The sequence below is a fragment of the Colossoma macropomum genome, unplaced genomic scaffold (genome assembly GCF_904425465.1).
Source record: "Colossoma macropomum unplaced genomic scaffold, Colossoma_macropomum, whole genome shotgun sequence".
Lineage (NCBI taxonomy): Eukaryota > Metazoa > Chordata > Actinopteri > Characiformes > Serrasalmidae > Colossoma > Colossoma macropomum.
In genome coordinates, this window is record NW_023496050.1 from 43,246 (window position 1) to 70,351 (window position 27,106).

A 27,106-nucleotide genomic window follows, 5' to 3' on the forward strand; every position below is an offset into this window, starting at 1 on the left:
GAGGGAGACGGACACGGCGCGGGGGAACCGGAGGAACCGGAGGATTCGGGATTGATTTCGGGATTTTTATCTTTTGAAGGACTCGCTGCTGCTGCGCGTGTGTGTTCGGTAAGTGGAGGCTGAGCTGTGGTGTGCGTGTGTCTGTGTTCGGTTGTGACTTAAGCACCGCGGTGTGTCAAGCCGTTACCGGCTCCAGTTCCTCCGGTTCGTTCCTGCAGCTTCGTCTCCTCCTCCACATGGCCGGGCCGCGGGGTGTCAGAACCGGCCCGGTTTAACCGGAGTGTCCTCGGCGGTCTTCTCTAAAAAGGACTGTGGTGTGACTGTGTCCACTACACGGCGCGCAACAGGAGTGAGCTCCAGTAACGTTAACGTGTCCAGTCCAGTCCTCTCGGATCTTGGAGGGAGTTTATAGATTATTATGTCTAAACGTGCTTCTTTCTCCGGTGGTTGAAGAAGCAGGCGGAGGTCTCTGTCTCTCCTGACCATACAAGACACAAGTGGTGCTCATGTTAATGGAGGAGAAATGATGGTTGGAGGTTTCTATTTCTGATGACGTGTATTTATCGCTGCTTCCCTCCTTCGTCTTCAGTGGTGGAAGGACAGTCTCTCCAACGTTCAAGATCAAAGCAGTGTAAAGGGTTGGACTGATGTTTGGACGTGTGTGTGCATGCTTTGATCACTGATATTTTAAATCTTTGGAGAGGCTAGTCGGAGGTCTCTGTGGTTGCCCCCCATCCATTTCACACAAGTGTACATATTTTGATGTTTTGAGACCGAAACGTGCTTTTGAAATCTAGATATTGGTAGGAGAGACAGCTTGAGTTCTCTGTCTCTTAGAAGATGAATGAATTAAGCAGTGAAACAGGCAGCAGGAAGCTGGACCATCTCTCCAACAGTTTAAACAGATAAAATCAGGAAAACTCACTACTTAATGGGTTTTTCTGACGCTTAATGTTTGTACCTGATATGATCACCTTGGATGGTTGGAGCTTTCTACTATGTTACTCCTACCATTGGAGATGTTCAAAGCAATGGTTCTCATTAATGGTTCTCATTAATGATGATCAAAGAAGGGATGGACAATAATGTTGTGTCATGGACTCAATATTGAGTCAAGGGGATGCTGACAGATGTTTGCTTAATAATAATACGAAGAAGAAGAAAAAGAAGAAGAATGTAGCATTTCTCTATAATGATAATGCAGGTAGATGTAGATCCAATTTAATATAATAATATATCATCATTGACAGAAATGTACCTAAAAAAAAATTGGATTTCAGCATCAGCCCATTATTCCAATATCGATGCATCCCTAGATCAACATAATGATGCACACACGTATCCACACAGATGGTTGGAGGTTTCTGTTTCCGCATGTTGCATCATCTTCAGTGGTTGGTTAGACGGTTGAAGTTTTTAGCTCTCAAACCAAATAAGAAGATCAAAGTAGGGCTACACAATTTGAGTTTTTCTGATGCTTAAACATGTACCGTACCAGCTTTGATCATTTTGTTTGGAGAGATGGTTGGACTGCTATCACTACATACATTTTAGAATGTCAGAGCAATGATAGACACATTAATGACTGAAGAGATGGTCGGAGGTTCCTGGTGATGTGTATGTATTCCTTGTTCTGTCACCTATAGTGGTTGGTGTTAGTGGTTGTGAATATGGCATAAATCACGATACTTGAAGACAATTTTTATTGCACATGACATCACAATGTTCAGTTTTGTGAGGTTTTACAAATTGGAACAGGCCCAATACGCAAATAGTGCCACGAATTTAGACACTATGAAAAGTTATTTTTATTCAGTGTTTATTTGCATAGACATCTCTTCCACATCACAGTGTCCTTAAGTGTTTAGCTTTAGTTTAAACATGTTGGCTGAAGAAGCCTGTTGCAGTAACTGAACTCTCGGTTGCTTTTTGACTGTTCAGTTTTCTCTGTTGAGGCCACTGGCCTTTGTACTTTTTCAAAACTGTTCAGTGTTTCCGGGGCTTTAGCCATAACATGTCAGGTTTTACTCATGAGGGATTTGATAGACAGCTGTCTGATTCATGTAGCAGTGGTTTGATGAATAAACATGCAAGCACTGTGGATCTCGATATCCACCCAATATCATGTCAGGTCGAGTCAAGCTCTATAGTTGTTCCTCTAATCACAGCCAAGAGTTTTGGAATAAAATATATTTCTCCATTTAACATGTAACAGCAACAGACGAGGCCTCCTGATTCAACTGATCATGTATTGTTAAGCCTTCTTGAGTCGTGTCAGTTAAAAGGGTGCCTCTGCTTGCACAGCAATGGAGTGCACTTGTGAGCCAGGTCTTCCCAGGTTATTAATACTCGTAAGTGCTGTCTAGTCAGTACCGACTCCTTGCAACCATATGGATTCTCCACAGTATCCTGTATTCTGTTTGGATCTTAAGGCTTTGACTATCCATCTGGTAGCTGGTCGTGCTCTTTCTCCTTTTCCTTTAACTGTTCTAAGCATAACTGTCTTTTCCAAAGAATTAGTTCTTCTCATAATGTGTTCAAAATAAGAGAGCTTCAGTTTGATTATCTGGCTTTCGAATGTAAGGTGAGGCTTGATTTGGTTAAGAATCTGTTTGTTTTTCTTTCCCCCAAAGATCAAAGACATCAGTGTTTTTCCTTTCCTGCTTTTTAATTGTCCAGCTTTCACACCCACAAAGAACCAGAGAAGACCATAGCTTGGACAGTTCTGATCTTTGTTTGTACATTTTAAGGTCTTTTCAAGCTCCCTCATCCTTGTTCTGCCAAGTGCCAAACTATATATATATTTTTTTGATCAATTATTAACAGCAAAGGATCTATATATATATATATATATATATATATATATATATATATTTATATATGTGTATATATATATATTTATATATGTGTATATATATATATGTGTATATATATATATATATATGTATATATATATATATATATGTATGTGTGTGTGTGTGTGTATATGTATGTGTTCCATATTATTAAGTGCAGTTTTAGTCATAACTGATAATAAGCAAAAATGTGCTAAGCACATTTTCAGTAGATCAGTTTGAATCACAAGTTCAGTACTTATTCATGCTAATCAAAGCTAATCGGTCATTTTATGATGAATATAGGCCTATATTAATAAAAACTCATGATTACAGTTCATAAATTTGATAGGTTAGCCCAATGTGTGGAAAATGAATGTTTTATGTTTTAGAATTGAATGATAGGTATAAATATTTCTATATAGTCCTGCATTTATGTCATTATGAAATTACAATGTTTTTTGACAATCAATTTTTTGACAAATGGTGCATGTATAAAAGGCATATAAATTCTGTATAAAATATATATATATAAGTTATTCACCCTTTTCCCTTTTTTCGGGTAGCAAAGCTGTAACAGTCTTTTTAGGATATTGGATCCAAATTGATACTGAAATTGCACTGAGAATGTATTTTGTGCTTTGTAACATATAATTAGCAATGATGTAAACTGCACTTCAGTGTGAAACACATCTTGAGGTAACATGAATTATTAAACTTTTATTAGCTCTGTTGATAAAACTCAAGAAGCAATAAACATGGCACTACCTAGAGATGATAGGAATCAAATGCTGTTAATTATACACTTATATGTGAATTTAGATGATTATATATACTCCTAACAAGGCCTCAACAACGTGTCTATTGTGAGTTATTATGACTAATTATTGAATTAGTAATTTTCATGTAACAGACCTTCAGTTATGTTCTAATACAGGTAATAATGAATAAAACTTAAAGCGTAGTTAGTAGAGCGTTTAGATGGATGTAATTTGACCACTGATCAAAAACTGTACCTTAATTAACTACCAAGATGGTTCTTTGAAATAGAAATAAAGTGTTAATGTTAAATTTGACAGTTTTGTATTATGTTCAGAATATTTTTTTTTCTTTAGCATGGAGTACATGCAAATTCAATCATCTAATACTGTGATACTGTAATATTGTCTTCATCAATCCTGCCCAGAGCCAGGGATGTTAGATTACTGTTAAAGCAAAGTGGAGTAGTTTTGGGTCCAAATTAGTCCAAATTAGGCTAATGTGGCTTTTCAGTCCCTCTAATTGCAGTTTTCCAGTGTACTCTAGTAGCTTTTGAATCTCAAATGCTTCTCTACTCCCTCTGTAGTGCACTGCATCCAGTATATGAGTTAATAGCTTTGCCACTCTATATAGTGAAGTATACTGAATGGGAGGCTATTTCAAATTCAACCGCAGTCACTTTAACTGAAGAGCAAACTGCCTGCTTCTCTGTGCTTGGATGCTCTTTTCCTTACTGTAACACACAGGTATAGGTAAAGATATGAACGTCAGATTAGACTATTTTTTTTTTTGTTCCAAAAAGAGAACAGTTATCTTAAAGCCCGAAATACTGAAATACAGTATTTCATGTAGCAAACTACTGACAGCTTCATATGACCCATCACATAGTTATAATTTGTCCTTAAATCCATGCAAATCTTTATTTTTATTTTTATTTTTTTTTCCCATTTCTGACCAGTAGATTTGCTTTTCCCACTAGACACCATTGCTGGTTACCTAATGTAAGCTTTTTAAATCTGTGTAAGCTGGCACAGAAGTAAAAATAGAGCACTGCATGCAAGAGGAGTCGTTCTAGCCAAAATCTGAGTGGACAAGGTTGTAATTTAGTTATTAATGTAACTTTACTGAAGAAAAATAAATGGAATTAGGCTGTCATGTTGCGATTATCAAGTTAATTGTCTTTCTTTGTTCATTGTTTGCTGCTATTAAAATACAAGCCTAAATTGGCCAAATTGACTGATTAGCCACGGACTTGCTAGCTATGTTTACTTAGTAGCTAACACTACTACTGTACTGTCAAATCACACTCACAGAAATGTCTCAGTTACACAGAATTGTGTGTAGAGTTTAGCAAAGCTGCATGTACTTTACAAGAGTGAAAATATAAGATAAATGCTAAAAAAATTAGAATTAGCTGCAGATAAATGAAATACAAATAAACAAATAAATAAACATTCATCAGCACTGCCCTCAAAACATGTTAAAGCAACGTTAGAAGTTTGACCATTTTCTGTTTTCATAAGCCCCATGATGTCTGTGAATGCATTTACTGCTTTCTTTTATTTACATATTCATTCAGCATTCTTTTATTTTAACCCAGCACAACTAATTCGCATTTTGTTTGTTGCTACATAATATGACTGTGAAAAATGATGGCAGTCACCTTGAATGTTTGCGGGTCATTTCAAATAATTGTGATTAGGTGATTATGTAACAATTTTGACAGCCCTAAAAGGATTTATCAAATGAATCCACTGAGAACACAGATTTTACTGCTCTACTTTTGACAACACTTTACTCGCGATAACTTCACTCATGGTCAGCAGGAACACCAGTGCTGTCACAATAATTCTGCTGTTACGTGTAAACTTACTTGATTTAACTGACATTAAAATATTTATTAAACATTCCATGTATTTACAACTACTGTTACTGCAACCACTATGGCTACCACTAAAACAGCCACAGCAAATAATAATAATAATAATAATAATAATAATAATAATAATAATAATTTAGGTAAACAGTAGATGAAAAACTCAATGTTTTTCAACTTGACCCCTTTTGGAGAAGACCTGGTTAATGGCCCCCAGGCAATTTCAGTTGAAGACCCCTGTCATACAGAAGCAAACTTAAGACTCTGAACATGTCTTGGCTGATCAAACTATATTTGGGGTTTGGGGAAATTGGGTACATATGATTTTTCGCTGAACCATCCAAACCCTTCAAAAGTTGCAGTGGGTGTATTAGAGCAGGGAAAATACTCAAGTAAGCAGAAGGTGCGTTCCTCCAGTGCTGGGACTTAGAACTTGTGTGTGTGTGTGTGTGTGTGTGTGTGTGTGTGTGTGTGTGTATGTGTGTGTTTGCTGCAGCTGTCTCCCATCTCGTCTCTAATAGACTCCCCATAAGTGAGCAGTTGCTGACAGTAGCTTTAGTTCATCTCCTGCCATCCCATGCTGAGAGGTTTGATTGGACCTGCATGCTTAGAGACCATCGATCACCACTATTGTCCACTGATTGGACCTCAGGGATCTGCTAAGCTTTCTCAGTAAGGCAGTATGTGCTGGAAGCTGATTGCTTTGGGAAAGATGGAGAACAAAGACTGATAAAGCTCTTTCATAGATCATGGGGAAGGTGCTGTTAGAGAAGTTTTAGCCTAGCAGTTTCTCAGCATTTTCATATCTCATCACACTCATAACTAAACCTTATATCTCTAAACTGGTAACTTAGAAAGAGAAGGAAAAACATTTTTAACTTTTAGTGTATTTTAATATGAAAATGTATCATTCCAAGTAACTTTGGACCATATTTATGGGTCCTTTCATTATGAATTTTTCTCTCAGTGTAAAGTGCAGCTGGTGTGAAATGGTGTACAAAAAAAAGAAAAGAAAAAAAATGCTAGCTTATGAAATCATGAGTTGACATATTTTGACAATGATGTGCTCTCTTGCCCAGAGATTTCATTTCTGAAAGTTTTGTGTGGCGTTGCACTGCAATTCATGGCTGATACCGAAATTCAGGACACAATCAACTGAAAATCTAAACTAAAAAAAGCTGACAATAAATGAATGGCTGGTAGCCTAGTGGTAGGGGACGTCAGCCGGGGGACGTTAGCCAGGAAAACGTTAGCAACCAGAAGGTCACGGGTTCAAATCAAAGGCCAGACTGGGTATACCTGGTTGCTCCAAGTGCCTCCACTGCCCCAGATGATGCTGCTCTCAAATTAGGCAAAGTAAAATGACGAATGTTCCTTGTAGGATCAATAAATTATAGCATAACTGAAACAACATACATAAAATAAATGTACTAAAATTACAGTATGTAAGCTACAGTGTCATGAAACCCAGTGTCGAGAACAGAGAAGCAATGAATCCCATTATTTATTACTTACAAGTTGCACTTTGGCACTGTAGTTTGTATATTTTTTATCATTTCAGAAACTTGACTACAGATTCTGTCAGTGTGCTGGTGGGGACTTTCCTTTCTGCTTCTGTAGCGTTGCTGTCTTTTGCATATCGAGTGGATTGTGTTTTCAAGTGGTCTCAAACCTTTAATGGAGAAGTTCTTGAGTGTTCAGTGGTTATAAATAATTATAAAACGCTTGTCTAAAGTCCCTCATACTTTAGCCAAGATCCACGTGTCCAACATTTTTACTCTGCTCCTGCTCCAACTGTTTGAACATGTCTGCGTTTAACGGTGCAGGAGAGTGAAAGAAACGAGCAGAGTGTGTAATTGCTATTTCTCATTTTTATTACCATTAAAATTATTAGTCTTACATTTTGACACTTGGTTGTAAGCCTATTAAATATTTGTTGCTTTTAGTGAACACTTTGAGCTGTTTTGTCTTTCTATTTCTATTTCCAGTACTATTTTTGAACATTTTTGGCAGAGAATTTTTGGTAGCCAGAATTTCAGTGCATCCAAAGTTTTGTGGCCTGAGTTCAAAGATGCTAGAAGATGTAATATAATGGAAAACTCAGCTTAAATTTTGGTTATGTTTACAGGTTTGTAAAACAAAGGTGTTAGCAAGCAATTTCTGGAGGTGAACTCCTGTTAACGAATGGGTTTTGCACTGTATGCTGTATTTCTGTACTGTAATCAAACTTTGACCAAAGGTTTATAAGAAGGATTGACAATATTTACTGAGGTAACCTGTATTTTCTTAACATAGAAATTACAAATTTACCAAGAGACTTGGCTAAGGAACATAATGTACATCTGCAGCATTGGTGTTTGAAAGCAAATGTTGCAGTGTCAGAAACTGTCCTGAGAGCTGCATTAATACTCATTAGTGCGGTGTAGTTGTCATTGTGCTGTATTAGTGATGGGTTTGTTTTGTGCGTTGGAAGAAACTCAAGCCACATTCTGCTGCCCCTGGAGCCTCTAATACAGGAACTTTATTAGGCTAAAGCCTTACACAGCATAAAGCTGCAAATAACAGAGCCCCGTGGGGAGGGTAGGTTTATTATGAATAGGTAGCAGTAAAAACAAACTGAATTTAACCCCAGTCTTCTGTGGGTTCAGCTCATCCATAAACGCAGCACTTTATCTGGTGCTAAAACCTCCAGATTCAAGAGTGGGGAACAGGAACCAACCCACAATTAACTAGCCATAATATACAAGCCGAAATGAAGGAGCCCAAATGTACTAGCCAAAAAGAACTATTCAAAATGCAGCTGCCAAAATGACCACGGTGTACTAGCCAAAATGTACAACCCTAAATAAACTAGCCAAAATGCACTAACCAAAAGGAGTTAGCTGAATTGTAATAGGCAAAGTAAACTAGCCGAAATTAACTATCAAAATTAACTAGTCAAAAGGAGCTAGCTAAAATGTACTAGACTAAACTATCCAAAATGAACAAGCCCATATGTACTAGCCAAAATCCACAAGTCAAAATGAACTATTCAGAACACACACTAGCTAAAACAAACTAGCCAAAATGAAATATACAAAATGATCTAGCCAAATTCAGTTAGCCAAAATGCACTAGTTAAAACATACTATCCAAAATGAACTAGCCACTATTACATAGCTAAAATATGCTCTAGTCTAATTACAGTACTGTGTTCACAGGGATGGGATGATTTGATAAGGCAAAATGTAATGTATAGTGATAAGTGATACAAGGACTGTGAATCTTTTGGCTGATAACCAATCAATTAAGTTCATGATTTGTTCTTTGTTTTTTATTTTGATTCAAAAGCTATTTTTGTAAATGAATAACAATTTAATACACCAAACGGCGACTGGATTCAGTTTCAAGCTTCTTTAAGAAATATTAGAATGCATTAAAAGTAATTCCTTAAAGTCTTAATATTTCTTATAGCATGAAAAATGCAATTATTTCAGTAATGTTTACTACATCAAGCTGAACTGGGCTAAACTTCCTGGACACAGGTTGTATTCAGGACATAATCTTGACATAATTTATCACAGTAATAATAACATCTCGTTACAGTGCCCACTAACAATACAATCTTGTCATAGTGGCAGCGTCAATATACTGACTATGCTAAAACGTATGTGTTCCATTTCTGCACCTTTAAGTACAAAGACACACTCTTCTCTCACAGTGTTTTCTCTACTCCAATATACATTCCACAACTCATCAGCAAATTAAACAGCCTTTCACTGTAGAATGTGTGTTAGAGCAGGGAAAATATGAAAGTGAGGGAATGCTATCAAAACGGATAAAGTAAACCAGCCTTGAAGACACATTTGTGGTTACAAAGGAATGTTGTAATTTTATGTAAACCATTTCTCAGTCGTAGCTCATTGAAAAGCTGAGAAATTCTGTGGAAATTGCAGATATTAAACTTTTAGTCTATACCACATTTGTGTGTGCAAGAGCATTTTTTTGAATATGAAGTTTTTGGTGTGGCTGCCTTAGTCTTTTGCAGCTTTGCCATGTTTTTGTTGGTCTTTTTTTTATTTTTTATGTAAGCTGATGAAGCTACACATCTCGTCAATGCTCCATTCATTGTGTTTGTCACCTCATTAAAATCCAGAGTACTGAGAAATCACGTTATTAATGCATAAAAGCCGACTTTAAGCTATTTTAAGCTGACCTTAAAGAGTGTTGCATTTGTATGTGTATCTACACTGGTTGCCGTAGTAATGATGCACCTGTGCATACTCTGACTAGATAGGGGCAAAACAATCATGATATATTTCATATCAGCAATTCATTCTTTATCACCTACAGCGTGAACAGAACATGACATTAGTGTAGGTTGACCTAGTCAGACTGTTGACAACCTATAGGAATAGCAATAATATTCAGAGATAGGTTCAAATCTTTTAACAAAGCAGTCACTGTATTAAAAGTGATTGCTTCACTGACCTTGAAGTCACTGTAAACAGCAACATATATTGTAAAAAAAATCTTACCTAAATATCTATTCCTACACTCCATGCTTAAGCTGTTATATGTGAACATCCACTGCAGACTTTATCATGCATTCTGACATCATGACCTGCTGCACGCTGAATGATGGAAAAACTTCATAAACTACAATCTGACCTCTCATGTATCCAGAAATCCGAAACCGACTATAAATGTGGCTTAAATCTGAGCGGAAGCAGTGAGATTCATATGGCTTTTTGCCTTTAAGACTGCATGAAATCTGTCCTTTGCAAATCAGATATGCTGGAAAATTGGATTTGAGCTTCCTGTCTGAACAAGGCCTCTGAGTAATGTGATTTTTTTTTTTCCTTATTGCCAACCCTTGTTAACACTTATCTGCACTAACAAGATCAAGCTATGGTACAGGTCTTTTCTATTAGGTAAAAAATTTTGTAGCATCTCCACATACTTTGTATTGCTTTGGCTTCCACTGTTAACATGTTTTGTAAGTCACTGTGAATAAAAGTGTGGGCTAAAATGCGCATCACAAGTGAAGGTTGTCTATATCATTAGCATAACAATGAGGTGGAACAAGGTGTATCAGAGTCGGGTGTAGTTAGCTACGTGTTATAAGCTAAGCTAAGTTTTGCATTCTTTTCAAAACAATGTCAGAGATGTGTTCTGTTTTCAGATACAAAGGTAAGGGGGAAACGTGAGCCTTCATATGTTACCAAAGGACCTGAAAGTCTGAGAAAATGGGTGCAGTTTATTTGGAAAAATCAGACTGTCCCAGCCAAACCTCCAGACAAAACTTGGCTTTGCAGTAGCCATTTTCCAGAGGACGGTTTTGTAATTTTTACTCAAAAACAGATGGGGTTTGCAACTAAACTTACACTGAAAGTAGAGGCTGTTCCATTCATTTATCCTGGGGACATAGTGAGTACGAGCCAACTGGGAAGTTTATTTTTCTTTATCCATTCACTGTGTACAACAAATCAACGAAGCTAGGTCAGCTTCTTATTCGCCTGATTCCTATTTCAGCAGTTACGGGAAAAGTACAAACAGGAAGGTCTGAGGCACCAGAATGTAACTGCTGTGCCATTTAAGGTGGAACAGGAAATTCGAACCAGAAGCTGACGAATAAGAAGCTGACTTCAGCCTCGTAACAAATCTGCAGTGTGCTAGATAATGTTAGACACTGTTAGCCTTACAAGGTATATGATGATTTATGTCAAATGCTGACAGGACACTGATAAAGAAAGTTAGAGCAAACTATATTCAGAAAGTTTGTCAGATAGCTAAGCTTGCTGAATTAAATGTTGGCTACATTTATTATGATAATTCTGGTTAAAAAATCACAACTTTGGAGTTCTTCATAAAGAAATTGTGTCATGATAAAGTTTGTCCTCGTAAGCTGCTAGTATAGCGTTAGCAAGATAAGGTTAGCTAATTCAAGTGCATATGGAATGTGGAGAAAGATGCTTTCTGGCAGAAAGCCCTGAAGGCAAACCTCTATTTGCATGTTCATAGTTCCGCACATACTAAATGAAGGCAAAGGTGTAGAGTTACATCTAAGCAATTTTTAAGGCATTCCATTTTCTTGGAAACTACTTCAAAATATGTGATTTTGATGAACAGAGATGAGTTTTTAGGTGTTTCATCTGTTCCTGGAGAGGGTCTTTAAGGGCCGTATGACTACCATAAATATTATGACTATCATACCCTAGGCAACACTAAATAGCTCATCTCTAGCAGCACTGTTTAACGTTTATCACTTGTTCTGTAGATGGCTTTACATTTATTGAATGATGGCTTGAAAATTGTGCACTGAGTTCACTTATTTGGTAACTGTTTAAGCAATAAAGCAAACTACTTTTTTCAGTTTTTAAATAACACTGGATAAGATGGCAAAAAGTGGCTTCTATCACCAGCAGCTCAGCAGGTTGTGTTTTATTTATTTATTTATTTATTTATTTACACACACAAGTACTGTTATTTACTGCATACAAGGTATGAAAAAATAGATATCGCCCCAGCCTACAAAGCAGTAATTTTTAATGTCATTACTTTGACCACACAATCTGTGTCCCAAACAAGTGGAATATGACCTATAACTAGAACCCTACGTTCTGCTAGCTCTCGTCTGGGTGAGTTCTTGTTTTTGATTGTGCAGTGGAAACATATCCTAAAGTGCTTAAGGAGAACAGCACCTTCAGCTCTACCTTTAGACTCATTTCACGTGAAGCAACCTGCAGACTTCTGAGTTCACACCTTTCTCTCTGCATGACTTACGTTGAAAGACATTTTCATTTAGCACATTAATATTTCATGATCAGAACAGCCCCACTCCTGCTACTCTGATCTCCCGAACTGTGTGGCTGCGGGTATTAAAAACAAGCTGGCGCACACTTGGTTACATCCACTTAGTTAATCAATTGGTCTCAGTCTTCAACAACTGATTATGCAGTATATCAAATACTAAAAAATTCTGAAATGAATGTAAATGTTTTGAAGATTCTACTTTTTAGTCAGATTGTTTGCTGATAGTATAATTTGTAATGACAAATGTTAAAAAATAAAACATTTTCACTAGTGGTCTCGCACATATGGACCCCTTTGTATGTGTTAAAAATAACACACTTTGTGAAAGTAAAAGACAACAGATTTTGTGCAGTTTCTGCAAAGTTCAATCGTTGAGATGCAAACAATATCATTCAGAGTGGTTTGAAACGTGCTAACTCAGATTTCTTTACTGATGTCTTATATGTAACGTTAGTAAAGGTAAAATAGTGGTAAATCTAAAAAAAAGTGTCTTTGGCTAGTTCTCTGCTTCTGTGTATCTTTCAGCCTTTAATTTATCTTACAAAATATGTTTTAGTCCAACATCTTATCTCAAAGCTATTATAAAAGCAGGTCCCAGGCATCAGATAGCATATAACCATTTTGTCTTAATAACTTTCTGTGAGGGAGCTTTTAGAGCATAGATGTTTAATCTTATCTGTAAAGGGCTGGTGGGGCTGCAGCCTTTCATATCAACAAAGCAGGAGCACACATGATCAACTGTTTGAAGACTGAGGCCAATTATGATTATCTGTATTACATATAAAACACGGAAGACATTTAAAATCACTTGTGGTTTTGGATCCCCAGAATTTCCCTTTAAAAACAATTCATCGTGTGTTATGGGCTCCAAATGTGTGAAACTGCTAGTGCTTACTACTTTGCATTATTTTCTAATTTAAAATAACATTTTATCTTGTAATGTTCTCATCTAATTCAGTATGTTCCTTTTTTTGCTTTAATGATAGCATTCCCTCAAGCTGGGCTCCAAAGTTCATGCAAAAGCCTCTGATCTTGAGTATATCAAATCCACCTGAGAGTCCTCTAAACCAGAGCATGAGTGGAGTGGAAAAGCAGAGATTTCCACTTCTTGCTCAAAGCATTTCTGTAATCACTCCACTCCAGCACTGCTCTGGCCTGGAACACCTGCTACAGCGCTATGTAACTTTGGAGGAGCGGGCTCAGAACCTCTCGCGAGAACTGCATAACGCTTCACAATACAACGTCACACACAACGATTATGGCTCTTCAGCTAGCTATAAGCAGATGGCTCAGTATTCTGAGCATGGACATCATGGCAGAGTCTGCAAAGAGACCGAAGAAGATATTGTTGGAGGAAGTGAGGAAGAGAAAAAGAGTGACCGAGCAAGAGACAGAAAATCTCACACTGGCTTTTACTTGTTGGCATTAGCTAAAAGAAATAAAAGGATGCAAGAGAGTCTCATGGCTAACGTAAAAACACAACGAAAATCCAACAGCAAAGTGTTCATCCCTGCCAATGTTACTTATGACTGCAGCGTAGGCTGTAACCTTATCTGTGTCATCAGTGTCTCATGGAGTTTTGTAGTTTTTCCGGATGTCAAAAGTCATCTAACCTCAGTGCCGCTTCAGGCTGGCATGCGAAGAAATAAATTCATCTCATGCCAAAAAGTTTGGTCAGTCTTTGTCAATCTCACGCCACATTGAATGTTTGCATCCTCCTTTACAAAAATCCTGTAATATTACTCAACCTTGTAAGTCGTCATGGTTCTTTTCTTCTGATGTACTTTGCTGGTGTTGTGCCATATTCTGTCTCGCTGGCAGAATGTTACTCCCCTTCACATGCACCCATGTCATGCAGGCATGTGGATGATACAGATAACACTCACGATAGAAATCGCTAGTGTAATCTGTAGCATCCATATGCCTGCATGATTTGATGGCATGCAAATGAGAGTCAGATTCTGTATCCTTCAACTCGTCAAGAAATGCACATGCACATGAGGGGGGCTCACAGCATGGTGTAAAAGTAAAATATGTTCTGAAACTGATAATAATAATAATAATAATAGTAATAATGAAAAAGTGTGTTGTTAATTAATACATCATTTTTGAGAATGGATGAGCAGCCAAGGTTTTCCTACAGTTACATTTCTCACATCTGTTATGCAGTTATAAAGATCTTCAGGTGTTCCTGAAGAGCTGGTTGGAGAACATTTTCTTTCGAGAGAAGCTGTCAACTCAGGAGCTTATTTTAGACCAGAAAAACCTGCATGTCTTAGTTTGCACTGGCCTACGCCTCAGACTCAGTTAGCTTCAACTTGATTTTCATTCCTGAATCTCTGCTGTGTTTTTTTAGATCAGAAGTAAGCAAAGGTGTGTGGAGTAGCCTGAACTCATCCTCCTGTAAAAGTATTGCTACCTCTGTGAAATAGTCAGTGCAGTAAAAGTACCATTCCAAAAAAACAACTTGAGTAGATTACAAAAGTAACAAATCAAAAACCTGCTAAGTGCCAAATTCTGAGTGACTTATAGAACTGAAATGGAACTTTAAAGGAAAGCCAGCATTTATCAGCATGGGAACCAAAGTTTGTTAGGATCTGTTCTTTTCTTACGGGTTTCTTTAATCTAAAAGAAAATTCTACAGAAAAGTGCGAGCTGCAGTAACGCAAAACAAGAACTAAACCAACATAACAGAATAGAATTAAACCAACAAAAAGGAATTAGGAACAAAGATTAATGTCGACAATGAAACTCAAGAAAAGAGTAGATGCATTTCTCACTATTACACTTAAGTAGAAGTAAAAGTATTATCATTTGAAAGTACTTGTTTGTCCAAATCCATCAGAATTATACTGAACTGTACATGGAACTAAGGATATCAGTATTGAGTGATATAGAAAAACACTGGCTTTGATTAACTGGAACAGATGTTGGTAACTAGAGTCTTCAGAAATCTGGATCTAGAAGAGCATTGATGATGAAGATTCCTGCTAATGGACTCAGGTGGACAATATGATGATGTGCTGTCATTGTAACAGTTATGTCACAGTTACACAGGCCAGATTTCTGCAAGTCATCAGAGAGTCTGGTGGGATCTGTTATTCGGTGTGGCGGAGAACGATCTACAAGGGTATCTGGGCAGGCAATTGTCAAAAAACAACACGCACCTGAGAGAAACCAGGTGGTAGACTTGTCGGTAATCACACAAGAATGTCTAATATAGTAAGCTACTAAACTTTCGAATATAACACACAGAACTTTTCAATCCAGCGATTGTGTCTCACTCTGAAAAGCGATTCGTTGCAGTGATGAGAGCAGGAAACTGTGCTGGTGTCTAACCAGCATTTAGTTTGATAAACAGTGTTTCCCATCTGACTGACTGTAACTGGTACGTGGGAGAGCCTACACACAGCAGTGCAGATACCCAATCAGAACGCAGCTGACCAAATCCTAGTGGAGGTCATCAAAGAGTATGTGTAGCTCTCTTCTTCTCTTTCCTCTCCTCCCCCCGACTCTGTTCACTCATCTCTTCCTCTGTCGCGCCAGCAGAGGGATGAAATATTAAGCAGAAAGTCTGTCTCCCTCCAGCTCTTCAATTCATCTCTCTATCTCTCTCTTTTTCGCTCTTTATATCTCACTGTATGTCTCTTCTTTTTTTTTCTCTCCTTATATCTGTTTACATCTCTCTCTCTCTCTTTTTCTCTATCTCTCTCTATTTTTGAAATTTTAAGTAGCTTTATTGGCACACAGATACATTGTACATAGAAATTACATATTAGTTGACATTTATATATATATCACTGATCACTGTTGTGGGAACAAAACCTTCCAACTCCATTTTTGTCGTTTTCCAGTTTTTCCGTAATTTGAAAATGTCTGTTGCCCGTTATATTGTGTTGAAATTTCATGATGAATGGATAAAAAGAAATGACCCAAAATTACTTGGAAAAAAGTCTGGTTCCACTGACTTACATTAAAAGTAAAGTTTTTTTTTTCCTTATCCTGTCAAGTTATCAGTTTGGAGATATGAGGTTTTGTTCTGACAGCGGCGATATGAATTGAGGCATAAGGGATTAGAAATGAAACAAGGTAGTATAGTTAAGAAGACATAGTGATAATGTTATCAGTGTAGCTTCTTAAGAGATTTCTAAAGATCATTCCTGAAGTGTTGTAAAGCTGAGATGTGTTTGGCTGCTAGTGTTGTCGTCTCAACTTCTTCTCCAAGCGCAACATAGAGTTTATCAGAGTGTGTTAAATAAGGAAATGCATTAATTATTTTTTTCAAACTGTTGAAAGAATACTTCTCTTTTTGATCTGGGCAGTGAAGGAGAAAATGTGTTTGGTCCTCTGTTTGCATTAGCCTGCAGTATCTGTGGGTTCTCTCCTCTCGAGGCTTCCTTCAGGTTTTGTGGTCCTTTCTCCACCATTTATTTTGTTAGGATTTTTCTTTCCTGCACTTGTTTTGTGTTTAGATAATGTGCCAGGATGGTAGTGTGATTTAGGGATCAGTGCCATTTTGATTTTACTCACTGGTTTAACCAATTTGTCCAAATTTCATTATATTTTAGAGTAAGGGTTTTGTAATTAGTTGAATGCTGTTTGTGGAGGGTTTAGGAGGACGAGTGTAGATGCTGAAGCTTGGTGAGCTGTTGGCTGAGCAGGCAGAGAGTGGGTGAGGTTCTGAGGACAGGTGATTCACCAAAAGGCCTTCATGTTTTATTGAATTAGGATCAGCCTGACTGATTGATAGCCAGTATTTTACAGATCCTTTTTGGATATTGATGTGTAGAGGGTAAAGGCCTGGTTCCGCTTCGCAGACATTATTGGAGGCATTTCTGTGCACTATTAGAATGTTTTTAGCAAATTCCAATTGTATTTTTTTTTTCAGTTGATTTTTTATTCCAGTTTCTTAAGTCCAGACATAAATTTGGTCCCCATATTGACATCCATACAGCAGAATAGGTTTTATTGTTGACTTCAAGAGTTTTATCCAGATTTTGGTTGGAATGCTTATTTTTTTCAAATTTGGTTCTTTGGCTCTTCTGGCCTTTTCACTCACGCATTTCACAGCCAGGCCAAAACTCCACGCTGAGCTGATTTCAGTACTCGGGTAAGTGAAACTGGTGTTGTTTGTTCTTCATAGGTAAACTGGTATCTTCTTGAGATCTGAAATTTTGGAAAATCAGGACTCTTGTTTTGCTCAAGTAAACCGTTAAAGCCCAGTTCTGGCAGTACTGCTCCAGCACTAGCAGACCCTGCTGTATGCCTTGTTCTGTGGTGAACATTAGGACAAAGTCATCAGCATAGAGCAAACACTCAATCTCAGTGTGGTGTAAAGTTAGGCTGGCAGTGTCTGACTGTTCTAGTGCTGTTGCCAGATCATTTATGTAAATGTTGTATGGAGTGGAAGTTAGGCTACATCCCTGCCTCACTCCACAGCCCTGCTGGAAGAAATCTGTTTTCTCTCTCTCTCTCTCTCTCTCTCTCTCTCTCTCTCTCTCTCTCTCTCCCCCCCCTCCCTTCCTATGTCTCTGTCTGTTCTTATTTTACTCCTTGCATCTTTCTCTCTGTCTGTTTTTACATCTTTCTCTCTGTCTGTTTTTACATCTTTCTCTCTGTCTGTCTCTCTGTTTACATCTTAGAAACAGTTGTTTTAACATCTCTCTCTACATCCCTTTCTTTTTCTTTACTTCTCTCTCTCTCTCTCACTCTCTCTGTCTATCTTTTTCTGTCACTCTCTCTCCATCTGTCTCTCTCAGTATTTTTGTTGTTGTTTGGGATTTGTAAAAATCAACACTAATCAAATATTAATCAGATTGACTTTTACACTTTTATTTTTAGAGCCATTACTACAGAGAGAGAGAGAGAGAGAGAGAGAGAGAGAGAGAGAGAGAGAACAGAGAGAGTGTATGAGGGAGAGAGAAGAGAGAACAAACTGCTCAGGGATGAAGAGGTTAGAAAAAATGAAACAGCGCGAGACTCAAGTGACAGAGAAAGATAGAGAGAGAGAGAGAGAGATAATGATCAGATATCCAAACTGGTTATTCACTGGATTACTCCTGCTGTGTTTATTCATTGTTTCCATGGAGACTGCCACCATGTTTGGCAGATGAGTGTAAAACTGGTAAAGCGTCAGCGTATGTGAGCTGGAAAATCAAAACTCCTCTGTTGGTGGAGTCTGGAGAAAGACGACATTATTCACAATGTCCTGTAGGGGTGTAAAAACACATCAAGCTGATGGTGGCATGGTAACTGCATTGATTTTGGAGTGTTAGAATAATCAATTCACATCTGTGAATATATTTTCCCTGAATTATGCAATTTATTTTTGGCCAAAATAAAATTTACTAACAAAATCACATGCATCCCCCAAAAGAAAGGAAAAAAGGTCACTGTCAATGATGTCACTACTGTCCTAATATTTTTCCAGTTACATCTGTGAATTCAGTCATTTTTTCAACTAATTCTAAATCCTTCAAATATAATCAAGTGAAATTATTAAGGTGTGAAATCATGATGCACTGAATCATAATCAGACTGAAACATTCAGAAGTCTGAGATTTATACCCGTCTTCAAACACAATCAGATAAAGCAATATAAAAGATGTATGAAGAAAGCTCATGTTTTATTGTTGCTTCTTATTTCTTGAGGAGGGCAATAGTTTACCTGTATGTTTATTATTGCACACACAGCATAAATCCTCAATACTGTCAAACTGTTTGTGAGTGCAGATTGGGAAAATCAGTCTCTATTTGAAGTAGGGCTGCATGATATAAACAAAAAATGTGGTGGTTGATAAAGTTGTTGGATGTTGTTATGATATGGGAAGCAATAAAAGTTTATCCAAGCATCATAAACTATGTTCATAATAGTGTGTTTGACTGGGTGTGCAATAAGTAGGACTCAAATTACAAAAGCACTATTCACTATTGTGCAAAGTGCAAAATAGATAAAAATAATAAAATACTAATAAAGGAAAACTTTGGTTACTCTTTATATTGTGTTACAATTTCATTAAGAATGCTACAGAATTGCTTGGGGAAGCAAAATCAATCCATACAACTTCCATTACAAGTTAAGAAATATTTTTCTTCCTCCTGTAAAGTTACCATTGTGGAGATTTTGTTGTGACAGTGATGATAGTAATTCCTTTTGAAGCTCTTTATAGTGATGCAGGTTTGTTGTGACAGTGGCGATTATAGCCTTACACATTTTGCACACAACACTGAGAGTGAGAATAGCCATCATGTTTGAAGTCTTTTTACAGGCTGATGGTTCAGGATAGAGGGGTTTTTGAGCTGTTTTGAGCTGCTTTGTGGTCGGCTCTGTAGCAGAGCGGGACGTGGGAGACTCTCTCCCTCCTCCCTTTTCTCTCTCTCGCTTTTTCTCTCTCCCATTGTGTGTGTGTAGAGTGTGTGGACGTGGTAGTTGAGTGTCATCGTCCAACACACAACACTGCCAGGCACGAGTAGCTTTTAATAGAGCGCAAGTGTGCAAGGGTGTCTCTCCCTCTCTCCCTCTCTCTCACTCTCAGTATTTTCCGAGTAGAGGCCAAAAAATCACTTTCTTCAAGTTTATCTCATCTTATAACTCCTTTTCATTATGTGTCTAATATACAGGTACACTTACACACTGTAGCCCATCTATCACTGGTCAGGACCTGGTGGTCAGAAACTTTTCTCATGAACAAGCATGGCAGACGACAGCAAGACACAGATTACTGTGGTAGTGTTGTACATTTGACAGTATAAAAGTGAAAGGAAATATATTTTGATTCTTTTTGTACACTTTTATTCTTGCATTCAGCTCAGCTCTCCATTCAGATTGGCTCTCATTGTTTAACAATTTTTCATGCATGGTGTGAATGCTGTGTTTCATATGAGATGCTGAGTTTGCAAGTGTAAATCGGGGCAGCTCTGATTGGACTGTGAGTTGAGCCGAGGGGTAAAGATTAAACACACACTTAAACTACAGGATAGTCTGGGATAATAATTGATTATAACCTGCTTGAAATCAGGACACCTTTCATGATGAGAGCGTGTAAATTGGCTTCAGAATCTGCCTGATTATTCTATAGTGAGGGTCAGACTTAAGGCTTACAACTCAAATTCAGTTTTCAGATTAAATGTGACACAGACGTGATTATTTTCTAGCTGTATGAATGATTTTTTTTTTTTGATTTGATCCTTGTGCCCCTAGATAATATACATATGGTACGTGACCATGGCAACCAAAATGAGAATGATCATACACGGTTCTCTGTGTATGCTCATACATGTGTTTCCAGGGCACACTAGACAGATATGGGTCAATCGCACACATGAATTTGAATCAAGGCAAAAAGATCAGAAAAATTACAGATGATTAGTAAATGTTTGTGTGTAATAAGTCAGTATGTGTAATAAGACAATGTGAATGTTTTTAGTGAGTTCACAAAGTGAGTTTTTAGTGTTTTAGCCAGAGCCAGATTAAAGGCTGTCTGGTCACTTCTTTTTTACCCTTTATACTAAAAACATGACTGCAAAACATCCACCAGCATGTCCTCAGGAAATGGGAGCAAAGGGAGCTAAAAAGTTAAAAGCAAGAAATGAAACCTCTTTCTACACATTATTGTGAGAACTTCCTTTAATTTTGGAATTTACATTTATGTATTCTATGAAAAAAATGAAAGAAAGCTTACCAATATTTTTCCATTTTTTTCTACAGTAAACAGGTTTTGGACATTAGGACACAGCAGTACTGCTACTGAGTGCTGATTGGTTGGTGAGCTGATCAGCTCATTGGCTGCGTGAAGGGGTTAGTGCTTATTGATGTCATGAACAAACACAAGGCACTGTGCTAAAACTGTAGTTCAAAAGTGCCCAAAACAGCAGCGTTGAAATGTTTTAGGATGTTCTGTGTTCAGAAAATTGCTGCATTTTCCATATAAAAGCATTTATGATTTTGCACAAAAGCTCCACAGGAACCCATTAATTTTGGACTCACTCAGGACCAAACCCGGAATACATTACTGAGTGGTAGTTCTCCTCACTAGAAATTTGCTGCTTTAGATAAATTACTGAGTGTCTTTTTCTCTCTGATTGTTTGTTACAGGCAGTTGGAGTGTATGTGTGTCTCCCCCTGTTGGCCATGCTGAGTGTGTGCACCGCGCTGCTGCTGGCAGCAATCACTGCTGTGTGTTCCACAGACTCGGACCCTCACACACACCGGCACCGACACGACTCCAACCTGGAAATCTGTATCCTCACATGTACTTGTGTTTCAAATGTGTAGTTTGCAATGATTGTCCTATACTGTTAATCTGTCTAGTTGGCTACTTACAGGTAGCACCGACACTATAAAATCACATTGATGCATTATTAGATGCACAAAATGCACATATAATTGTTTCGCTTAGTATTAAGCTGCACTTTATAACCCACAATTTCAAATTGTAGCCCTTCTGTTTCCCTGTATAATTTGCCCAATTTCAGCCTGTTCATCAGTAGAAAGGGACCATCACAGGACCACCACTGAGCAGGTATTAAGTGAGTGGTGGATCATTCTCAACATTTTCAGTAACACTGACTTCTTCCTGAGTGTCTATCAGATAAGCGTCTGTTTGAGACGAAGAGGAAGGATCAGCTAAACGCTCTGAAGAACCTGGTGGAGCTTAATGACGTCAACCAGCAGTACAAGATCATTGACATCATGCTGAAGGGACTTTTCAAAGTAAAAAAATCATTTTCTTTCTTTTTTTTTTTCTCTCCTTTCTACTTACCTTCTCTCTTCTAAGTGTAGTGTCATGACTTAGATCAGTGGATCTCAACCTGGTTCCCCAGACAGTCTGTGTTTTTGCTGTAATCCAGCTCCCAGTGCACCTGAACCAGGTGTTCAGTCTTCTTAATGGCTTGTTTAGGTGTGTCAGGAGCTGAATTACAGGAGAATCACAGGCTCACCGGGGCTCTCTGAGGACTGGTTTTAGAAACACTCGCTGTCTTAGTCCTCTTAAGGACAATAACAATGTGCATCATCAGCATGAAACTGTGTGTGTGCAGGTATTGGAGGATTCTAGAGCTGTTCTGGTAGCTGCTAACATGCAGCCGGATGATCCTTTCCCACTAGATGACAAAATTAAAGAGGGTGAGTTTTTGTCAGACCTATGATGTTTCAATAGGTGTCAGTTAATCAGTCAGATTTGGGAACAATTTACAGTTAGAGTACATCTATTAATGGTATGAAAGAGAGCAAAGTGCATTGCTAAATGGTTAAGTAATGTCGCAAGTAATCATTAACTAATGATGCAAATGGAAACATGCTAAATGGTTCAGTAAAATCTCAATCATTTACTAATGATAGTAATAATAACTAACATATTTAGATTTCATTAAGTGTTTTATTAATGTGTTAATTAATTAAGGAATAGAACACGAGAGGGAGTGTGTTATTGCAAAATAACATCACAGCCATGATGTTATATCGCAATGACACATGACCTGGAGTGTTCTATTGCTTTTATACAACAGTTAAATAAATAAAGTAAGAAATTAATAAACTGGGCTGAGAACGTGTCATTTAATATGTTTTAATGTCAGCAATTCCTTCCGCCAAATTATAGTTCCTTAACAAGCAGCTTGTTGCTACGTCACAGTAACAAGCTCCACTCACTCATTGCACAGCCGGTAGTTCATTCCCCAGCTCCTTACACTAAATTCCGAAACTGTCATCACCACTGAGCAAGCTTTTTTGTTTTATGGCTCAGTCCAATTTGGTCAGACTCTGAAGATGAGACTACACGTTTGGCGAATGGTATTCGGTTCATTTCTGGCTAATTCCAGGTTGTTTTTCTGTCACAGCTGTCGACTGAAAAGCTGCTCAGTGGTAATGACAGTTTGGGAATTTAGAGTAGTCTCATCTTCAGAGTCTGACTAAATCGGCTGTCGGTCAAATGTGATCTTAAAAGTATCCATTTTCTGTTTGTGCACAAAGTAAGAAGTAAAAACATTCAAATGGCTTGAGTGTCTCCTATCAAAGTCGTTGCTTAGCAACGGCATCTGATGTTATGGCGAAATAACAGCACAGTTAGAACGCTTCTCAACCAATCAGCTTGCGTGACCAGAACTAACTGTTGTATAATGTGACTCAACAATTGGGACAGTAAGAACTAAGCACTAATGAGCAATTTATTGAAGTCTTTGATAATGTCAAAAAGTCTTAATTAATACCTAATAACTAAATCATTCATAAACAATCTGTTAGGACAGACCTAAGAATTAAACCATCACATAGCAATTAACCAAAACCTCACATTAACATTTAGTAATGGTTTAAATATTAAGATAACAACTGAAACACTTGATAGAGACAGTATACTGTCAGATAGTTCAGTTGTTGCCAGAACTGCCCCTGGAGTATTCCTGCCCTGCATGTTTAGGTGTTTCACTATTTCAGCTAATCAGGAACCAGTTACCCAAACGAATCTTAAGTTAAGATCATCTTAACTGGTAGAGAGAGGGTTTAGTGTAATACTCAATCTACCATTAAACAATCATCTGTTTGCTAAGAAAAGTTAAGACTTCTTGGTAAAGGCTGAGATCTGTGTACAGGCTCCATAATCTTCATGTAGAAGCTTGTTTTTTTGTTCTCTTTGAGAAGTAGATGTTAGCGCACTTCTTTATTTTTAGCATATTAGTTTCAATATTATATATTATATACACAGTTATCTTTGTGATGGATTACAAAAACATTATTAAAAATCATTTAATGTTCTTTGTGACTCTTACTCCCCCCCCCCTCCCCCCCCCACTCCCTTTCTCTCCTCTCTCCAGCATACTCCCATGTGGTGGAGAACACAGCGTTTTTTGGTGACGTTGCATTGCGGTTCCCGCGGATCGTCCATCATTATTATGACCGTAATGCAGAGTGGAGTGGGCTGCTGCGCTGGGGGCTGAGGTTCTGTAACCTAACCGGAGTGTTTACAGAGGGACCTCACCAACACGTCCTCACACTGGTGAGAAGAATTTCATGTTATAGGGGGTTTACAGCCTGGCCAGCCAGCTAGCAGTAAGACATGATGAGACATGTTGACATCAAGCACCAACTAGTCATTAGAAAATGATCATTGTAGTGAAGATAACCACCACCAACATGATAAATCAGCTGCTTAGCTATAGCATTTAACTGTAAATACAGCAACTGACAGCATACTGGAGCATTGCCTAATTAACTACAGTCCTGCCTTTTACAGTGCTAGGCGTAGATGTCTTTCTGACATTTTCTCATTGTGTTTTCTTTTAAAAACACTGGCATTAACCAGTGAGGTTGGAAGCTTACGCTATAGCTTATAGGAACCATCACAACTCAGCTAAATTCCCACATATGGAGAAACAGTGGAGCAAACTAATGTTTACATGCTAGAGTTTAAAAAAAGCTTCATTCTGTGCCAGAACTGGTGTTTTTTAGTTTGTCTGATTTTTCCACTGCCATCATTCAAAGTTCTGTCCGTGCAACATGCGATTTCTTTGTTTATGGTGCAGCAGAGCAATCAAAGACATTTATTACCATGTATTAGAATGTGTGGATCATATGAACATTATAAACCATTACAGAGGGATTTTTAAAATGACAACAAAAGCCATATTGCCTCGTATTGTCCTAACTGAATATATTCACAATTCCACTAGAGTTAATTCAAGTTGAAAATTTCACTTTCAGTTTACATTTTCTCTTAACTGACTGTAGCTCATCTATCTGTTGTGAATTTCTGTGCATAAGTTAAATTTGAATGACGGAAGTTAAATTGCATATTATCTCTGTTTCAGATGTCTCAGGAGTTGGGGATCACAGAGAAGTCTCCTGACTTTATAAACCCATACCGCACAGAGAGAGATGATGTGAGTCTTGGAGATTCATAGCAAATCTTTAATAATTAATAGTACTTACAGAATAATTAATAATATTTACTGAATAATCTTTAGTAGTTACTGAACAGTTTATAGTAGATACTGAATTATTCATATTAGTTACTGAATTAGTCATAATAGATACTAATAGATAATAATTCATAGTAGATACTGAGTAATTCATAGTGGTTACACTCTCTCTCTCTCTCTCTCTCTCTCTCTCTCTCTCTCTCTCTCTCTCTCTCTCTCTCTCTCAGGTGCTCCACACCGCAGAGGCCTTCCAGAAGCTTCTGCGTGAAGAGCAGAAGAGAAGGAGGAAAGAAGAGAAGAGGAAAGAGATGCGGAAAGGCCCCCGCATTTCCCGCTCTCGCACTGAACTATAGCGCCACCATCTGGTCAATTACTGAGACTGAGTAAGAGAGGGAGCGTGAGAGTGAGGAAGAGAGAAAAACGAGAGATCACACAGAGATCTCTCAGCTAAAGCTACTTAAGGGGTTGATGGTCATAAACAGGAGAGGTCAGGTAGGGGTCAGCAGGAGAGCGAAAGAATAAAAAAACGAAAAAGTCAAACGATGGACGTCCATCATAAAGAGAAACAGGCACATGTCTGCTGCTTCAGGAGGTTTCCAAAAACGGACTTCTGCATCTGCAGGTTTTCATTCCAACATGCATTCAGCTGCAACGGCGTGTCTTCACTGTTTTTATACAATTTCACTTTAATGTTAATAGTGAAACAAATATAAATAATATTAAACAATTCATCAAACTTTACTAAATCTCAGATATTATACATATAGAATTAAATAATTTAATGTTGACTGCTGTGTTTTTACAGACAGTCATGTTCATTTTGATGGCTTGATTTAATCTGTGTTATTATTGATGGTTAGGATGGTAAAACTGCGTTTTTGGGAGAGGGCTTACAGTGTGTTTAGACATTAAATAATTAAATATTTACATCTGTGAATAGGCTCATTATGTTGTGAATCTAAGAACATGTATGTGTATCTTCCGTGCACTGCTTATGCACTGTTTGTGCATTGATGCTGTGCAGACAGGTTGTGTGTGTGTGTGTGTGTGTGTGTGGGTGTGTGTGTCTGAAGGCAAGAATCTCATTCTTTGTTAAATATGAAGGCTTTAGCTGGTATATCTCATCTGGTATAAGTAATTGATGACCTAGGAAAATCAATGAGAATAAAGATTTTTTGTTGCATTCCTTCTAATGTCCATTAGGTGACACTATTGCAGATGTTTATCAAACTGCTGCCGTGACCTATATTTACATGAATTGAGTGCTGATATACTTCAGTTCAATTAAAGAAGAATTACATCAATTTTGTTTCTAAATTTAAAATGTTGCAATTAAATCTTTAAGATGTAAAGAAAGTCAATCAGAGTGGTTTTATGTGAAACATTGTGTTCCAGACAAACAGTGGTGAGACGAAGCAGATCCTGTTTTATGGTAGTTCCGAGATGTGGTTGGTATTTTTTAAAATACATTCCTGGCAGATCATTCATTAAAAAATTTAAATAAATAAATACTTCTTGTGGAGTTCCGTTTTAGGGCCTTTGCTTTTCTCTTTGTACATGTTACCTCTAAGTGACGTCATTAGGAAACATGATATAAATTTTTATAGCTGTGCTGATGACACACAATTATACGTTTCCATTCCTTCCTTCCTTTCATTCCAAACTTAAGACTCTTTTGACAGGCGCACTAGTTGTATGTCAGTAATTTCTCATAGGTGTAACAAATGTTTCTACAGCTAAATCATGAAAAACTGAAATACTGGTTTGTGTTACTAAGTTTCAGAGAAAGCTGCTTTATGAAAAGCTCGGCTCTTTTGCTTTATATACCAAACCTGAAGTACAAAACGGAGGGTGAAATGTTAAATTCTGAGCTGTTTTTTCCCCACATGTAAAAGCAGTCACTAAAGTAGCTTTTATCATTAGAGAAATA

At 37.6% G+C, this 27,106-nt stretch overlaps 1 protein-coding gene across 1 annotated transcript; it reads left to right on the plus strand.

Annotated features, from left to right (window-relative positions):
* Nucleotides 1-26,698, plus strand: si:dkey-167k11.5 (coiled-coil domain-containing protein 134). The gene is made up of 7 exons (XM_036565050.1): nt 1-108; nt 21,359-21,503; nt 21,855-21,976; nt 22,303-22,387; nt 24,073-24,254; nt 25,066-25,137; nt 25,404-26,698. Exons 2-7 carry the CDS (start codon nt 21,395-21,397, stop codon nt 25,527-25,529), a joined length of 696 nt encoding a protein of 231 aa, XP_036420943.1. The 5' UTR covers nt 1-108; nt 21,359-21,394; the 3' UTR covers nt 25,530-26,698.
* The last annotated feature ends 408 nt before the right edge of the window (nt 26,699-27,106 follow it).